Here is a 14,488-nt window from a genome sequence, read left to right as displayed (position 1 = left end):
ACAGGCGCCTCGCTGTCTACGCACTACTACATAACTCATTTTCCCGTGCGGGCATATCCATTTTTCCGTACGTTACTTTGGCCCGCCTGCACCCAGCTGTCTGCGAAAATCAGTATTTTCCTATGCGGGCGGGCCGACCGCACGGGATAATCGATTATCCCATGCAGTCATATTATACCACCCGCACGGAAACAAAAAAAACAAAAATAAAAAAAACAAAAATCGCCGCCCGCCCGCCGGCCCGCACGCCACCGGCCGCCGCAACTCGTCGTCGCGCCGCCGCGACCAGCCATGGCAACCCAGTCGCGTCGCTGTTGAGCCCGCCCGCCGCCGCCCCTCATCGCCACGGGGGACGGCCGCCGCCGCCGGATCCGAGCGGGGGACAGCCACCGCCGCCGGATCTGGGCGCGCGGGGGACGGCTGCCGCTGTCGTCGCCGCCACAGTCGCGACGCCACCACCACTGCCAGATCCATGCAGGGGACGGCCGCCACCGCCGGATCCAGATGCGAGGGGGCCGGTTGCCGTTGCCCCTCGACGCCGTGCACGGTTGCCGCCGCCTCGCCTCGTCGACATGCAGCAAAAGTCGGGAGAGGAGAGGAGTGAAAGTCGGGAGAGGAGACGAGAGGAAGTGAGAGAGATAGAGGAGAGTAAAGTGAAAATAAAAGGGAAGAGAGAGAGGAGGTTTGAACATTTTGAAATGAGTAAGGGAGAGGAGGTGTGAAAATTTTGAAATGAGTGAGGGAGAGGAGGTGTGAAAATTTTGAAGTGAGTGGGAGGGAGATGTATTTTCGCGTGTAGTCGGCTTATGTCACCTACCACTGAAAATTCGCTCACATGAGGAGTCGAACCTAGAATCTCCAGAATCTCAGATGCTACTGAGGTGGCTCTTGTAACCACTAATCTATAAGCCCTTTCGCAGGACGGAGGGAGTATTGATTAGGTGCTTTCACATATGGGGTTGTTCCATAGCGGGTCCTGCGTTGTGGCTACTGCACCCCGCAGCTACCTTGTGTCTCTGCTTGGTTTTTAGCAATTGCGACGCAGCCGCAGCCAAGGCATTCGTACAGGATGGTATTTGTAAACAGGATAATTAACCATTACACTTTATTTTATTAGTTTTTAGGAAAGCATTATGCTTTATTTGACATAGGAAAACATTTTCCAATTACAGGTTGATGAAGGGTAAGTTCCTTTTATTTAACGAAAGGATGCAAAATAGACGGAAAGCTATCTGAAATGTATCAAAGTGAACTAACTCCCAATTTCGAGAACGCTTACTTTATTTGTCTTAAGTTGTATTTTCTTCTGTGTGTATCATTGCTTAAGATGAAATACTTATCCTGAGTTGGGAATATTTGAGATATTGTAGAACTTTAGCAGAATTTGTCAAGTCTCCTGAACGTGTAACATATCTGATCACCACCTTCGTGTGGTTTGACGAGCACATCTCAGGCTGAAGTTTCCTGGCATGCTAAAGTCCCAGCAATCTCTCACATGTTTACTACTCGAGGCTTCCGAATTTTTTTAGTACCATATAAAACTGAAGAGAATAATTTTAGGCCCCTTTGATTCAAAAGAAATTCATAAAAATTTTAGAGGATTTTTTCCTATATAGCCATTTGAATCAAAGTAATAAATCCTATGAAATCCTATAAAATTCCTATGGAATGCCTCTTCCTATATAAATTTTCAAGACTTCATGGAAAAAATCCTTTGAGGGCCTGTTCAGATCCCACCCTAAAATTTTACACCCTGTCACATTGAACGTTTGAACATTTGCATAAAGTATTAAATATAGGCTAAAAAATAACTAATTGTACATATTGCGACTATTTTGCGAGACGAATCTTTTAAGCCTAATTGCTTCATGATTCGATAATGTGGTGCTACAGTAACCATGTGCTAATGATGGATTAATTAGGCTTAATAAATTCGTCTCACGGTTTAATTGGTTTTTTTATTAGTGCCCGAACATCCCATGCGACACTCTATATAATACCCGATGTGACATGCCAAAACTTTACACCCCTGAATCTTTATCTCTCGAATTCCTCTGTTTTTTATACGGCCCAATCAAACGATCATTCATATCTCTGTTTTACACTTATATTCCTGTAAAATCCAATGTCTTTCCTATTTCTCCTTTTTTTCATTTCTATGATTCAAGGGGCCGTTAGTGATGACATTAGACTTACCAGTATGTTATTTAGTTTGAAGAGTTTATCGCTTTGTTCCATGAACTTCATATGTTCACAATTGTTATTGAAATCTATTTCATGGTCATCACAAAAGGTATATTTAAAATAATTCAGGCTATACATGAATCTAAAGAGACACCCTATCTAGATGTACTAGTGTTTGATCCAACAAAAATACCTTATATTTCGGCATGGAGGGAATAATAAATATAAAAAAGGGCATATAATTATAGGAAAAAAATTAATCCTTACATTCCATTGGCTATGTTTATGTAGAAGCTAAAACTAGCAATCCTATTTGGCACAAACGCGCAAGTAGATTAAGTCACGCGTACGGCCAGTCAATGCACATACATTTTCTTTCATTTGAGAAGTATTTATCTTTTTTAAATTAGGGCACGTGTTACGGAGTACGATTCTGATTAATGTCTTTTTTTAAAGATTACCGCTATAATTATAATTTTGTGTTATCACTTCTGATTTATGCATTTTTAAAAAAAATAGTTTTATTAGCGTTTGTAATTTTTTTTCAAAAAAAGTTTTTAACATTATTTTTCTTTGCCAAATCAAATTTAAAAATTTGTAAACTCTACCAAAATATAAAACTTCCAACTCAATTTTTGAAACATTCGCCTCCAAATTTGAAACTTTCAACTCAACTTTTAAAACTTTCTACTCATATTTGAAAACATTCAAATCAAAATTTAAAATTTTCGACTCATCTTCGAAAACACTAAACTCAAAATTTAAAACATTCAAATCATACTTGAAAACTTTAAACTCAAATTTTAAAAATTTTAGTTGATGTTTTAAAAACACTCTACCCAAATCTTAAAACTTTTAGCTTGAAATTCGAAACTAAGTATTGATTAATTAAAATTTTAAATTGTTTAAGTAAAATTTGAAAACTTTTAGGTCAATTTTCAACTATCAATTCATATTATAAAATTCAAACCAACTATTTATTTATCATTTTATTCAAAAAATAGGTTAGCATTAAACAAAAGGATTAAGGCTATTTGTTAGAGATTACCACTAGGCTCGACGGGGGAGACATAGGCGCCCGTTCGTGTCTACGCCACTTCCTCCGCTAGCGCACATGCGTGTATTAGGTCCTGTTTGTTTTAGCTTAAGATTATTGTAATCTAGATTATTAAATCATATTACTATAAGTTGGATTATAATAAGTTGATATAGAATAAATTGTGAGCTGTTTGTTTCTCTAGATTATTGAAGGCATCTAAGGTAGTGGATTTTTAGCCATGCAATAATTTGATAAAAGCTCCTCCATAGGAGATTATTAGATTATACTAATCTGGCTTATAGATTATAATAATCTATCAAAATAATATACTTGTTTGTTTCAGCTTACTCTTAATAATCCAGATTAATCCTAAGCTAAATCAAACAAGGCCTTAGGTGCCCCCAGGTGAAACTACCCGCTTCAAATTAATTCTAAACCTACGGGAAATTTGGTCCTTTTGTTTGCCTCACCAACAAAATAATAATGCCAACAGTATAAATTAGGGGGTAAAAAACAAGTTCATCGATGGTGTACATTGGAACACGACTTTACTGGTGAGCTATTGTGGAACTTGGACTTTGTTCATTACTTCATTGGTATATAACATATTTTCTTTTGTTTTTTTTTGTCACAACTAGGTGGAATAGGTAGATTTCCTTTTTCTTTTCTTTTCTTCTTTTCCTCTTGTTGCACGGCAACAAGCTGGCATTGTTATCCTTCTTTCGTCCTTGTTATTTTCCCCTTAAAATGGTCAATAACAAAACTATATGTCCACCGGAGTATGAGTGTGTGTGTATTCTCGTAGCATGTCACCCTTAATTTTGACAAATTGACACATGGCGCTGAGCTCCTCTTAACTTGCTAATTTGTGCCACTAATTTTTGAAACTAGTTTTTATACTGTCTATTCTTAAAATAAATTTTATAGATGGGTCAATTTGTCAAAATTAGGCCACTGTTTGTAGCATTCTACGAGTATAAATAGACTCTTCCCTTGTCCTCAAAACACAACGGAATCAAGATCTAAGTAGTATATCCTCAGCTCCATTACACTTCTCCCACTGAGAGGTGTAGCCATGGCCTACTATGCAATCGCTCCTCTTCTGTGAACACTCATGCACAATGAGCTTTACATGCATCTATACATCAATCAAACTATCAATCAAACTATTTCTGGACCAAACCCTAACCAATTAGTAGTGGTAAATGGAAGCCAGCAGGCGCCTCTATTTTTTGGTTTAACTGCCATCAGCGATTGGACTATACTCGATGGTCCTGGGCCGAATGCAAGTGTCGTCGGACGTGCGCAAGGTATGCACTTCCAATCAGGTCATATAAGGGAAAAGTGGTACACATCCATGAACTTCTTGTTCGAGGATACCAGGTAATTAATGTGCTCTTTCTTTTCTAATATGACAATTACATGTATAGTTCCTTGCAAACAATATGTAATGCATGCAAGTTAGTTGGAATTATTTTTTCTAGCTACATATAGCAGTTACTGACACAAATAATTTTCATTTTCAATGAAATATTCTTTCCAGATAATCTAATTTTGCATATGTATGAATGTGTGTGTGCGCGCGCGCGCACTCTAGATTCAACGGGTCCATGCTTCAGGTGATGGGGACTACTCCACAAGATGATCAGTGGGCTATTCTTGGAGGGACTGGAGAATTTGTTGCCGCAGAGGGTATTGTCGAACACAAGATAGTCCAGGTAGATAGTACCGGGAGGATTTATGAAATCAAATATATATATATATATATATATATATATATATATATATATATATATATATATATATATATATATATATATATATATATATATATATATATATATATATATATATATATCCTTGAAGTGATGTAGTTTCGATGCACTTGAAGTGATATAAATTCCGTGGTATTTCGTTGCTCAGAAAATTGGATGTTCCCACTACATCTTGTTTGGTTCTATGGGCTAATTATTAGCCCCCACCTTTTAGCCCTAAATTAGCCCCAATGATCTAAACAGGTGGTTTAATTTGAGGCTAAAATGAATTAGCCCTCCTCATAACATTAGCCCCTCCAAGTAATGCTAATAGGGCTAATTTTCTGTGGGAACCATAAAAAAACAGCCATATCTCCTTCTCTCTACTCTTTCTCCATCTTTTAGCCCTAAATTAGTCCATGGATCTAAACATATCACCCTAGACTAATGTTTAGCGTACCAATTCATGACTAAACATTAGCTCTCGAAATTAACCCTGGGCTAATCTTCTAAATAGGGCTAAGAATGACGATACTCTGAGATTTCCACTGTAAAGGTTGTACTAGTAGTACTAATGCCACTCCAAACATATCCAATTATTGGATGTTTCCCACTCTTTTCATTACTTAATAATTTATGACCATTTAGATGGGTTGGGGTAAAATCATCATCTCTGCAGATATTAGGGAAAAAGTACAAAATATGGTAAGGAATAATAAATTAATTAAAATATAAAAACTAAAGATGTTTTTGCCGGTACTTTGGTACGTCATCCGTGTATGAGTCGGATTTTCAATTCGTTCGCTTTTGGAAACACAAATCCTTATTTGACTTGATTTTTAAATTTGTTCAATTTTGGAAATACAGAAGAAATCGTATAAGAAATGCAACGCACAGGTATTTTTCTAGTTAATTAAAATTATAAGAGTGGCAAATATTCGGCTGGATATCTTTTGAGTGGAAAACACCTCATTTTCGCTTCAGTTGTTTGATAAAACATTATTTTAATTCTATATATGCCAAGAGATTGCAAGCATTTAAAGTTTGGTGTGTTTTGGACAACTTTATGTCTCCTGTTATGACCATTATGTTCTTTTTTTCCTACCAACACGTTGTACAATTGAAACTAGATCAACTGCATATACCATTTTTTAGAATTTTTGATGATATTTATTAGTTGGTGTGCATGAAATGTGCATCGGAAGCTTATGCACACGGGATATGTTTCCCTCTTAAATAGCATCATATTCAGATATATATGTAGCTAAATAATTATTAGTTTCATTTTATTTATCATTTACTAGGGATGGATTTCAACGTTCCATAATTTAATGCACAGCCACAAATTAAGCTAACTATTTATATCATTCTTTACATAGGCCAGACTGCCAGAGGTGTAAAATATGTTTTTCATTACTAACAAATATTTCTTAACTTACGCAGACTAATTGTAATTCTCGGAAGCTTGGAGCTTAACAAGTGCATGCATGGTGCGATGCAGATGAAGGCTCGTCACGCTAAACGATCATTCAGTTTAATACCATTTGGCTGTTTGCCTGTTTGGCATGATGTCTGTTCCCTATTTAAATAAGTTTGAGTTTGTATGCTGAACTACAACTCTACAAGCCATATTTGTGTGTTTCATGCTTTCTGGTTGCTTATCACTTTATGTTTGTAGTTTGAAGTCATGTTCTCTCTGTGTTGTATTGATGAAAAGCCTCAAAGGTAGCTATGGATATGGTTTGCATATTTCTCACCTATGTTTATGAATATAGGAGCGAGCTGCTTTCTAGATAATCAAAGTGGCCATCAAAGTGGCCATCATTTATTGGTGCTTTGTCCTGTTTCTGTACCTCTTGATATATGTGTGGAAAAATCTAATTGTTGTGTTTTGGTGTTTTCTTATGTCTTACATCGACTCTTACATCGACCCTCTCATGGGGTATATATAGGAGTACATAGGGGATAGAGACTTGGAGTACAATACAAATAAGAGTAGATTTATCTCTAGGACTCTATCTTATCTCTAGGATTCTATCTTATCTCTATATTTGAATTTGACTCTTATCTATAACTAACATATTATACTTCTAACATTTCCCCTCAGTCATAATGGGAGCGAAGCGAACGATTGCGACTGGATTTGAAATCTTCTATTTCTTCATCTTCTTCGAGTTACCATCATCGATTGCATCTCTAATGGACGGTCCTCCACCTAGTACATTCGTCGATGTAGCCGATCATGTAGTAGCTGTGGTCGTGGTAGTTATGGTAGTTGATGTAGCCGCAAATAGCCGAAGGCGAAAAAAAATATTTACGCCATGGTGTGAAGAGAAAACTGCAATTGTGAGCATCTTGCACCCTGTAGATGTCAGAGGATACCATTGGAGACGTCTTGCGTATGTTAGAGGACGTCGTTGGTGATGAGGCCACCACTTTGGTTGGTCCTTTCGCGCCGTGTAGCAGCCATCACAAAAGTGATGCCGAGTTGATGCAGTCGTTGTCGTCGTAGATGACGTGATCGACGCCGTCGTCGGTGACGCGGTCGTTGCCGTCGTAAAGGACACGGTCGATATCGTCGATGAAGCGTCTTGTAGATTAATCTATCATAGGACGCGGGATGTCCATCCTTGTGAACGAGCGGCGGCGGCGTGTTCCCTTGTTGATGAAGACCATCGGCGATGTTGTGTCGGAGAAGACCATCGTGGTGATGATGTAGAGGTAGCAGATACGGATCGATCTCGTCGGTGACGTACGTCTGTAGAAGCTTGGTGAAGTCGATCGTCGTGGAGGTCTCGCCGGCTTGACGTGGGTTGTTCATGGCTGACTTCCGTGGCGAAGCTGGTCGACGAAGAGATACGTGGTGATGATGATGCAATGATGACATGATGATGATGTAACTGTGACATCGTGGCCGGAGAGAACGTCCTCGTTCTCCTGAATCTTGGATCGATCTCCACTTCCAATGAACGTGGATCACCATAGGGTTTTATTTGGCCGTGACTAATAGGAATTGATCTAATGCTAACATTGCTAAAATCTAATCTATGGATAATTTGTGGAGCTAAGAGATGCGGCGCCCCAAGGAGATCACAGGATTGATCTCATCTCCCCATGGCGACGCAGGGATCGAACGACGTTGGTCTCTAAGCCTCTGATACCATGTGGAAAAATCTAATTGTTGTATTTTGGTGTTTTCTTATGTCTTACATCGACCCTCTTATGGAGTATATATAGGAGTACATAGCGGATAGAGACTTGAAGTATAATACAAGAGTAGATTTATCTCTAGGATTCTACCTTTAGGACTTTATCTTATCTCTAGTATTCTATCTCTAGCATATATCTTATCTCTATATTTATATTTGACTCTTATCTCTAACTAACATATTATACTTCTAAGAATATGTAGTGTTTATCATTGCTTGATTATGGCATTTCATCAAACGTTATCTAGTTTGCACTAGCTTAACCAAGATAAGTGCTGAACTGACCAACGATCATGATGTTGCAAATTTTGGTCCCCGATGCCAACTAGAGGCTCTTCAAGTTGGGACCAACAACTGTGCCATTTTCTGTTTAAACTTTTAAATGCGTACATGTCCTAAGGAAGGCATCTAAAGAATGTTAGATTTTGTGAATACGGGACAGTGGCAACGAACAGAACATTGATCAACAGAACAATTGTCAAATTGCATTGATGATTTTGGAGGTAAGCTGGTGCGCAGGTTAGTCCTATTTTGAACTGTTGGACTGATGATTTATCACAGCAAAGCCTGAATTTCAGACTAAACATTTCCACATAAGGTCAACAAAAACCATGCAACCACACATTAGTAAGAGTGAGAAGGAAGTTGCATCAGAGACAGTGGTAAATATACATCGACTGGTAAAAATAAAAATAACACTATAATTAGTGTAATATTAGTGTCGGTGATGAATCATCAAACAAAAAAGTCGCTATGTAGCTACTTGATAGCTCTTCCAAGTTCCAACATATTTAAGCGTGAATATGTCTATTTTTAAGCATTGTTATGCAGCTCCTAATGTAATAAAAAAATATGCAGCTATGCACACAAATATTTTTTTCACGAAGACAGTAATTGATCAAAAATAAAGACGATATGCAAATGGAATCTTCCAAGACATGCTCAATAAACTGATGTATTCATGCACTGGCAAGGTAAACACCCCCATTTTAAGGAATAAATAGTATGTAGTATTAGTACCATGACCATGTGCCTCTACCCAAAGAATGAAACTCACTTGTAAAGAGTAAAGAACTCATCGGAATCAGATAACGTTTCGTTTCACCCTACAGAAATTTTGAAACATAAACAGTATTGTGTCACAATAGTTGAAGGACAGTTTACACGATAAGACACAATAAAACAGCAAATGAACGAGGGCCATGGGGATGTAAAAATATTATGATGTTGAGGGGGCATAGGCTATACTTGTATGACCTTTCAAGCAGAATCACCATACTTCCCAATGTGGCCAGCAACCAAGGGATTAATAACTAGCAGGTCTTAACTAACTAAATTTGTTTAGTCCAAATAAATATTAAGGAGAGACTTGATGACCATGCAATGTTAATTACCCAATTCACATGATAAGCTTCAGAACATCTACACCAGTCCTATGAGTCTATAACTATAAGCAGTTATCGATGGACAGATTACCCCTGTTAGACTACAGAATATGGGTAGTTAAGCAATATATAGTATACCATCTATTTTATGAAGGCATCACCAATTCACCATGGCAACCAGGCAGTCTCCTAAGTTCCTCAAACCAGCCAGTCACCACAGGACCCCTGCAGCCTCGTTCGTCGACCACCGTACCCTCCCTGCTCCAGATCTGGAGGGAAAAGCACTGAACCTCCCAGTTATCTCCTTATCTCCTCCACCTCTGCTCTTCTCTTCTTTGCCCCCTGCGCCGATCTGCCTCTCTTTAACTCTCTGTCCTCTTCCCCTGCTCTGCTCTTCTTACTCCTCTGCTTGTTCTTCCTCCAGGTTCTACTCTTCTCCCTTCTTTGCTCTGCACTGTGGGCAACTGGCTGTGGGAGAATCAGAGAAGGGAATTAATTTACAAGAAGATTCAATGGGCTCTGGTCACATCCAAGATGGGGTTTTGAGCTATGTAGAAAGTTTGGGATGAATGAACGAGTAGAAACCCATCTATCATTGTTTTTTATTCTCGCTGTGATATGTTAAGCGTTGATTTGGCTACATTGTGCCACTGTCTAAGCATGGCGTCCAGGCATCCCGACACCCCTCTAGGTCCCCTTGGCCCGCCTTGTGGTCCATGGCAACTTAGTAGCCATGCATTACATATCTACGTGTCTTCACTAATAGTTTTCCAACAATGAATTAGGGAAGAGAAGACGAAGTACAGAACATTACCGTCTTGTATAAACTAAACATACTCTAAAACCTATCATGGAGATTAACCATGCAAATTATGTTTCACATAGTCTCGCATGGCTGATAGCGCTTGAAATGTTGGTACACGTTGCAACGGAATTGTCTAGACTTGATTATGAGGCAGTACAGGTGAAATTTCAATAAGCAAAAACATAAACCAAAATAAGTGTCTCTAGCTTGACTGGACAACTTTATATGCATCTATTTAGATTTGTTCAGAAATTTAAAAAGCAACACAAAGTTATTGGTTGTCTTCTAGTAACATATAAGGCTACTCTATAAAATATTCCCTTGGTAACATATTAGCGCTGTTAATTCATTGCTAGTATCAACTCTCAACCACATGTCAATACACTCACGCAGTCCACACTGTTTGTTGACCATAATAATAATAAAAATGTTCGGGGGCCAAAACCCCTAATGAAACGCAACTAAAAGAAATTAGTACCATCTGTGAAATTATTTTCTTAAACATTGCCAGATAAAGTTCACTTCACTTATTTGTTGATCATAACAGTAAGAAGTTGTTTGGACCTCAATACCCATATAGAAGACAATAAAAAGGAATTTAATGTTGGAAGCAAAGGGCACCTTAGAGGTGCATTCTTTGCAAAGGCATATAATTACTCACCCTGTCCTGTAATATGTCATAATCAATATACATCTTCAAACTGATAATACTATTACCATGTCACAGCAGAAAGTTGACAATAGATTACTAGTTATAGAATTATATTGCCATAACTACATATGATATATTCTAACTTCCAAGCAGCATTAAGCTACAAACAAAACAAACTTTAACTTCAGCTATCGTAAGTTTATCAGAAGTTACAAACAGAGGAATGTTAGCTATACCAAAGAACTGGAGGGCAAAGAATGATAATAATATATCTTGATTATACAGTAAATGAGTTAAAGAATTAACACTGCAATATCAACACATATGAAGCAGGCACTCTAACATTAGCAAAATTACAGTATATTGAAAAATGGTGATTTTAATATGAATAATGCACACCAAATGCAGGCTAAATTACATGAAAACATGAGAAGGTGAAAGGCAAAGAACATATATTATCTTACTGCAGAGGAGAGGACTAGCAACTCTAGCTGGCTTCTCTGAGCCTTTTGATGAGAGTATCAAGAGATTTCTTCTTCGGATTTTGCCTAGCACCCCTAGTTCCAAATGTTGAGAAATAGCTCTCTGAGGAATCCCGAAACTTCTCTGATATGGCTGCCACCTTTTTGTAATCAAGCTTGTTATAGCTCTTCTCACGGATCACTGGATTAAGGAAATTCTCTGGGCTGTTGCTCATAAGAAGATTCACTAGCTGTCTCGCCTCCACAAGTGCAGCCTTCATTTCATTTGCTGCAGACTCTTGATCAGAGTCCACAAACAAACTGGACATGCTCTCCCCAAACGCCTCGAACATTTTGAGATCGGTATCAATTCCGGTGACTGCACTAGCATTAAACCGCTTGACTGAGTCATTCAAGAAGAGCCCGACAATCCTCTCAGAGATGTGGGCAAGCACTGCCACAAGGACACGGCGGAGCACCGGAAGAGGGAGGATCTGCTGTGCAGTTGAAGTGAGTGTCTCGAGATAGATAATGACCTCGTTTGCATACTCATTTCCACCAGCTGGTGGATCATCAGCCATCCAAGTGACACCATCAGATTGCCCCATGAACTCATCAACCTTGGAACGTAGAAGCCGTAGTAAAAGTGCCTCTGCAGCATCACGGGACTTGCGAAGTGGGAAGTCACGCCGCCCACGCTCCACTGCACGAAGTGGCACACCACACAGTTGCGCTGCATGGCCTGTGAAAAACTCACACGCACGCTCCATAACAGACATATTTGCAGCAACTTGCATTGCCTGGGACACACTCAGACCACCACCAGAATCCACGAGCTTTTGTATCGATGCATCAACCACCTCCGAGAGAATCCGACCAAGGTACTTCTTCACGGCTGCATAAGTGTCCCCACCACCCCCATGTGCCATGAAGCTTACAGAATCCTCGATGAATGACCGAACTATGCGGCAAATATCTGGCACGGTGCATGAGAATGGAGCAACATACGGGAACGCTGGGGTGATATCCGAGCTTTGGATCCCAAATGCAAGCACGTTCATTGAGTATTCATACTCTTTCCTCATCAGCATCTGATCAAACTTATCTGCAGCCAGTGCCTCTACCACCTGCCTACGGCAATCAGCAAGTAGCAAGTCATGGTACTTGTCCCGGTGCCTAGCCAGCACATCGAGCAGCATCCCAACTGGATAACCATACCGCCTCATCGTGGCAGAAAGTAAAGCAGCATAATCAGTTATCAGAAGCAGGTGATTTGCTGTCTGCATGCGAGAGAAGTTGTCCTCCATTACAGAGACCATCTTTGCAACAGCAGAATCCCACAATGCATCTACATCAGGCCGGGACGTGAGCCCACCCCCTGTCCGAAACACGCGGTCCTCGACAATGAAGAAACCAGCAATCTGCGAGAAGAACACCTGGTGAGACTCGAGGAACGGTGTTGCTGCAATCACATCGAAGTCCGATGTCAGCTGAAGCTTCCTGTTCTCCAGGTAATACTTCTTGAACCGCTCGCCAAGTGCCAGGGTATGGTGTATATGCATCGCGCGGTAGAGTGGCGTGAGGTCGAATGATGCTGCAGCGGCACCATCTGCAACGTCTGCTGTTGCGGCGGCAGCTGCGAAGTCATCAAGGTCGCCGACGCCATCGTCGTCCAGCGTTATGCACTCCTCCAGCGGGCGGTGCTTGGATCGGAGCTCCTCCTGGCGCTGCCTGGCGGCAGCTGAGCGGCCAATGGCTACCTGGCCAAGGTGCCGCGACGCGGCGCGGATGCTAACCATCCAATCGGAGAACTCCCTGGAGATCTCGCGCTCGGCGTGGGCGCGCACCGCGGGGACGAGGCTGAGCAACATGCGGCGGAGGGTGGGGAGCGGCAGCGGCTCGGGGCCGGAGGCGAGGTCGCGGTCAATGGCATCGACGGCGCGCAGGGCGAGGTACAGGTTGTGGTTGCCGCCCTGCAGGTGCGCGTTGGCGCGGTTGGCGAGCGCCAGGAGGCGGACGCAGCGTCGGGAGGATGCGAGCGCGGAGGAGAGGTTCCCGGCGAGCCCGCGCGCGGCGAGGAAGGACTCGAGCGAGGCGAGCAGCGGGGCGGCGGAGGAGAGGAGCGCGGCGTGGGAGGCCGAGAGGGAGCCCTTGAGCGCGTCGGCGTCGGCGAGGAGGGAGCGGAGGTCGTCGACGGCGCGGATGAAGTCGTGGAAGTGGGCGCGGCAGAGCTCCTCGATCTCGGCCTCCCGGTCCCGCGCCGCCGCCCGGAGCGAGGCGAGCAGCGGCTCGGGGCGCCCGCACGCGAACGCGCGCCGCACGAACGGGCCCAGGTCCTCCCCGGCGGCGATGGCGGTGGAGAGCTGCGCGAGGTCGGCCTCCGACGCCGCCGCCGACGCCGGCGCGTCGCCGGGCTGCCTCCGCAGCATCGAGATCTGGGAGGGAGAGGAGGAGGAAGAAGCAGTTGCCGAGTTGGGAACACAGCGAAGAAGCGAAGGAAAGAAAAAAAAAAAAAAGTCGGGGTGCTAGTAGCAGGGGAGGTCAGGTGGTCGGGGGGGAAGGGAAGGTGGAGGGTGGGTGGCTGCAGGTGGGGTCCACGCGCAGGAACGGAATGCGGGAAGGGGGGTAGGGCCCACATGTCTGTGAGTGTTGGGAGGGGGTAAGGAAGCGGAGGAAGCGGAGGCGACGGCGTCTGAAGGAGGACTGGAGTGGATTGTGTTATTGGGGAGTGAGTGGCTGCAGGTGGGGTCATGGGGAGGGGGGGGATGTTGGTTGGTCCACCGTTTCAGATGGATGGTGGGTCCAAACTGACAGTGAGTGGAGGGATAGACTCACTTCCGGTTTGAGCGTTTGGACCTGGAAGATTTTGGCTTTCGGCGGTAGAAGAGTGCAATAAGGACTTGTTTGGTTGATAGAATTTTTCAAGTAAACTAAAAAAATTAGCAAGCTATTTGGTTTGTTAAATCATTTAGCATAGTTGAATCATTATCTTAAAAAAG

At 42.0% G+C, this 14,488-nt stretch overlaps 2 protein-coding genes across 2 annotated transcripts; one reads left to right on the top strand and one right to left on the bottom strand.

Moving 5' to 3' along the window:
* Positions 1 to 4,337: 4,337 nt before the first annotated feature.
* On the top strand, positions 4,338 to 6,556 carry LOC127764344 (dirigent protein 23-like). Its single transcript, XM_052289214.1, has 3 exons — positions 4,338 to 4,606; positions 4,821 to 4,941; positions 6,421 to 6,556. The coding sequence occupies exons 1-3, from the start codon at positions 4,338 to 4,340 to the stop codon at positions 6,451 to 6,453; spliced, it is 423 nt and encodes a 140-aa protein (XP_052145174.1). The 3' UTR covers positions 6,454 to 6,556.
* Positions 6,557 to 9,514: 2,958 nt separating this feature from the next.
* LOC127781148 (exocyst complex component SEC15B) lies at positions 9,515 to 13,988 on the bottom strand. The gene is made up of 2 exons (XM_052308059.1): positions 11,493 to 13,988; positions 9,515 to 10,039 (listed from the first exon to the last, which is right to left on the bottom strand). Exon 1 carries the CDS (start codon positions 13,916 to 13,918, stop codon positions 11,516 to 11,518), a length of 2,403 nt encoding a protein of 800 aa, XP_052164019.1. The 5' UTR covers positions 13,919 to 13,988; the 3' UTR covers positions 9,515 to 10,039; positions 11,493 to 11,515.
* Positions 13,989 to 14,488: the final 500 nt, after the last annotated feature.

The sequence above is a fragment of the Oryza glaberrima genome, chromosome 1 (assembly GCF_000147395.1).
Source record: "Oryza glaberrima chromosome 1, OglaRS2, whole genome shotgun sequence".
Taxonomy (NCBI): domain Eukaryota; kingdom Viridiplantae; phylum Streptophyta; class Magnoliopsida; order Poales; family Poaceae; genus Oryza; species Oryza glaberrima.
The sequence above is the reverse complement of the archived record's forward strand: the minus strand, read 5'-3'. Positions and strand labels throughout refer to the sequence as shown.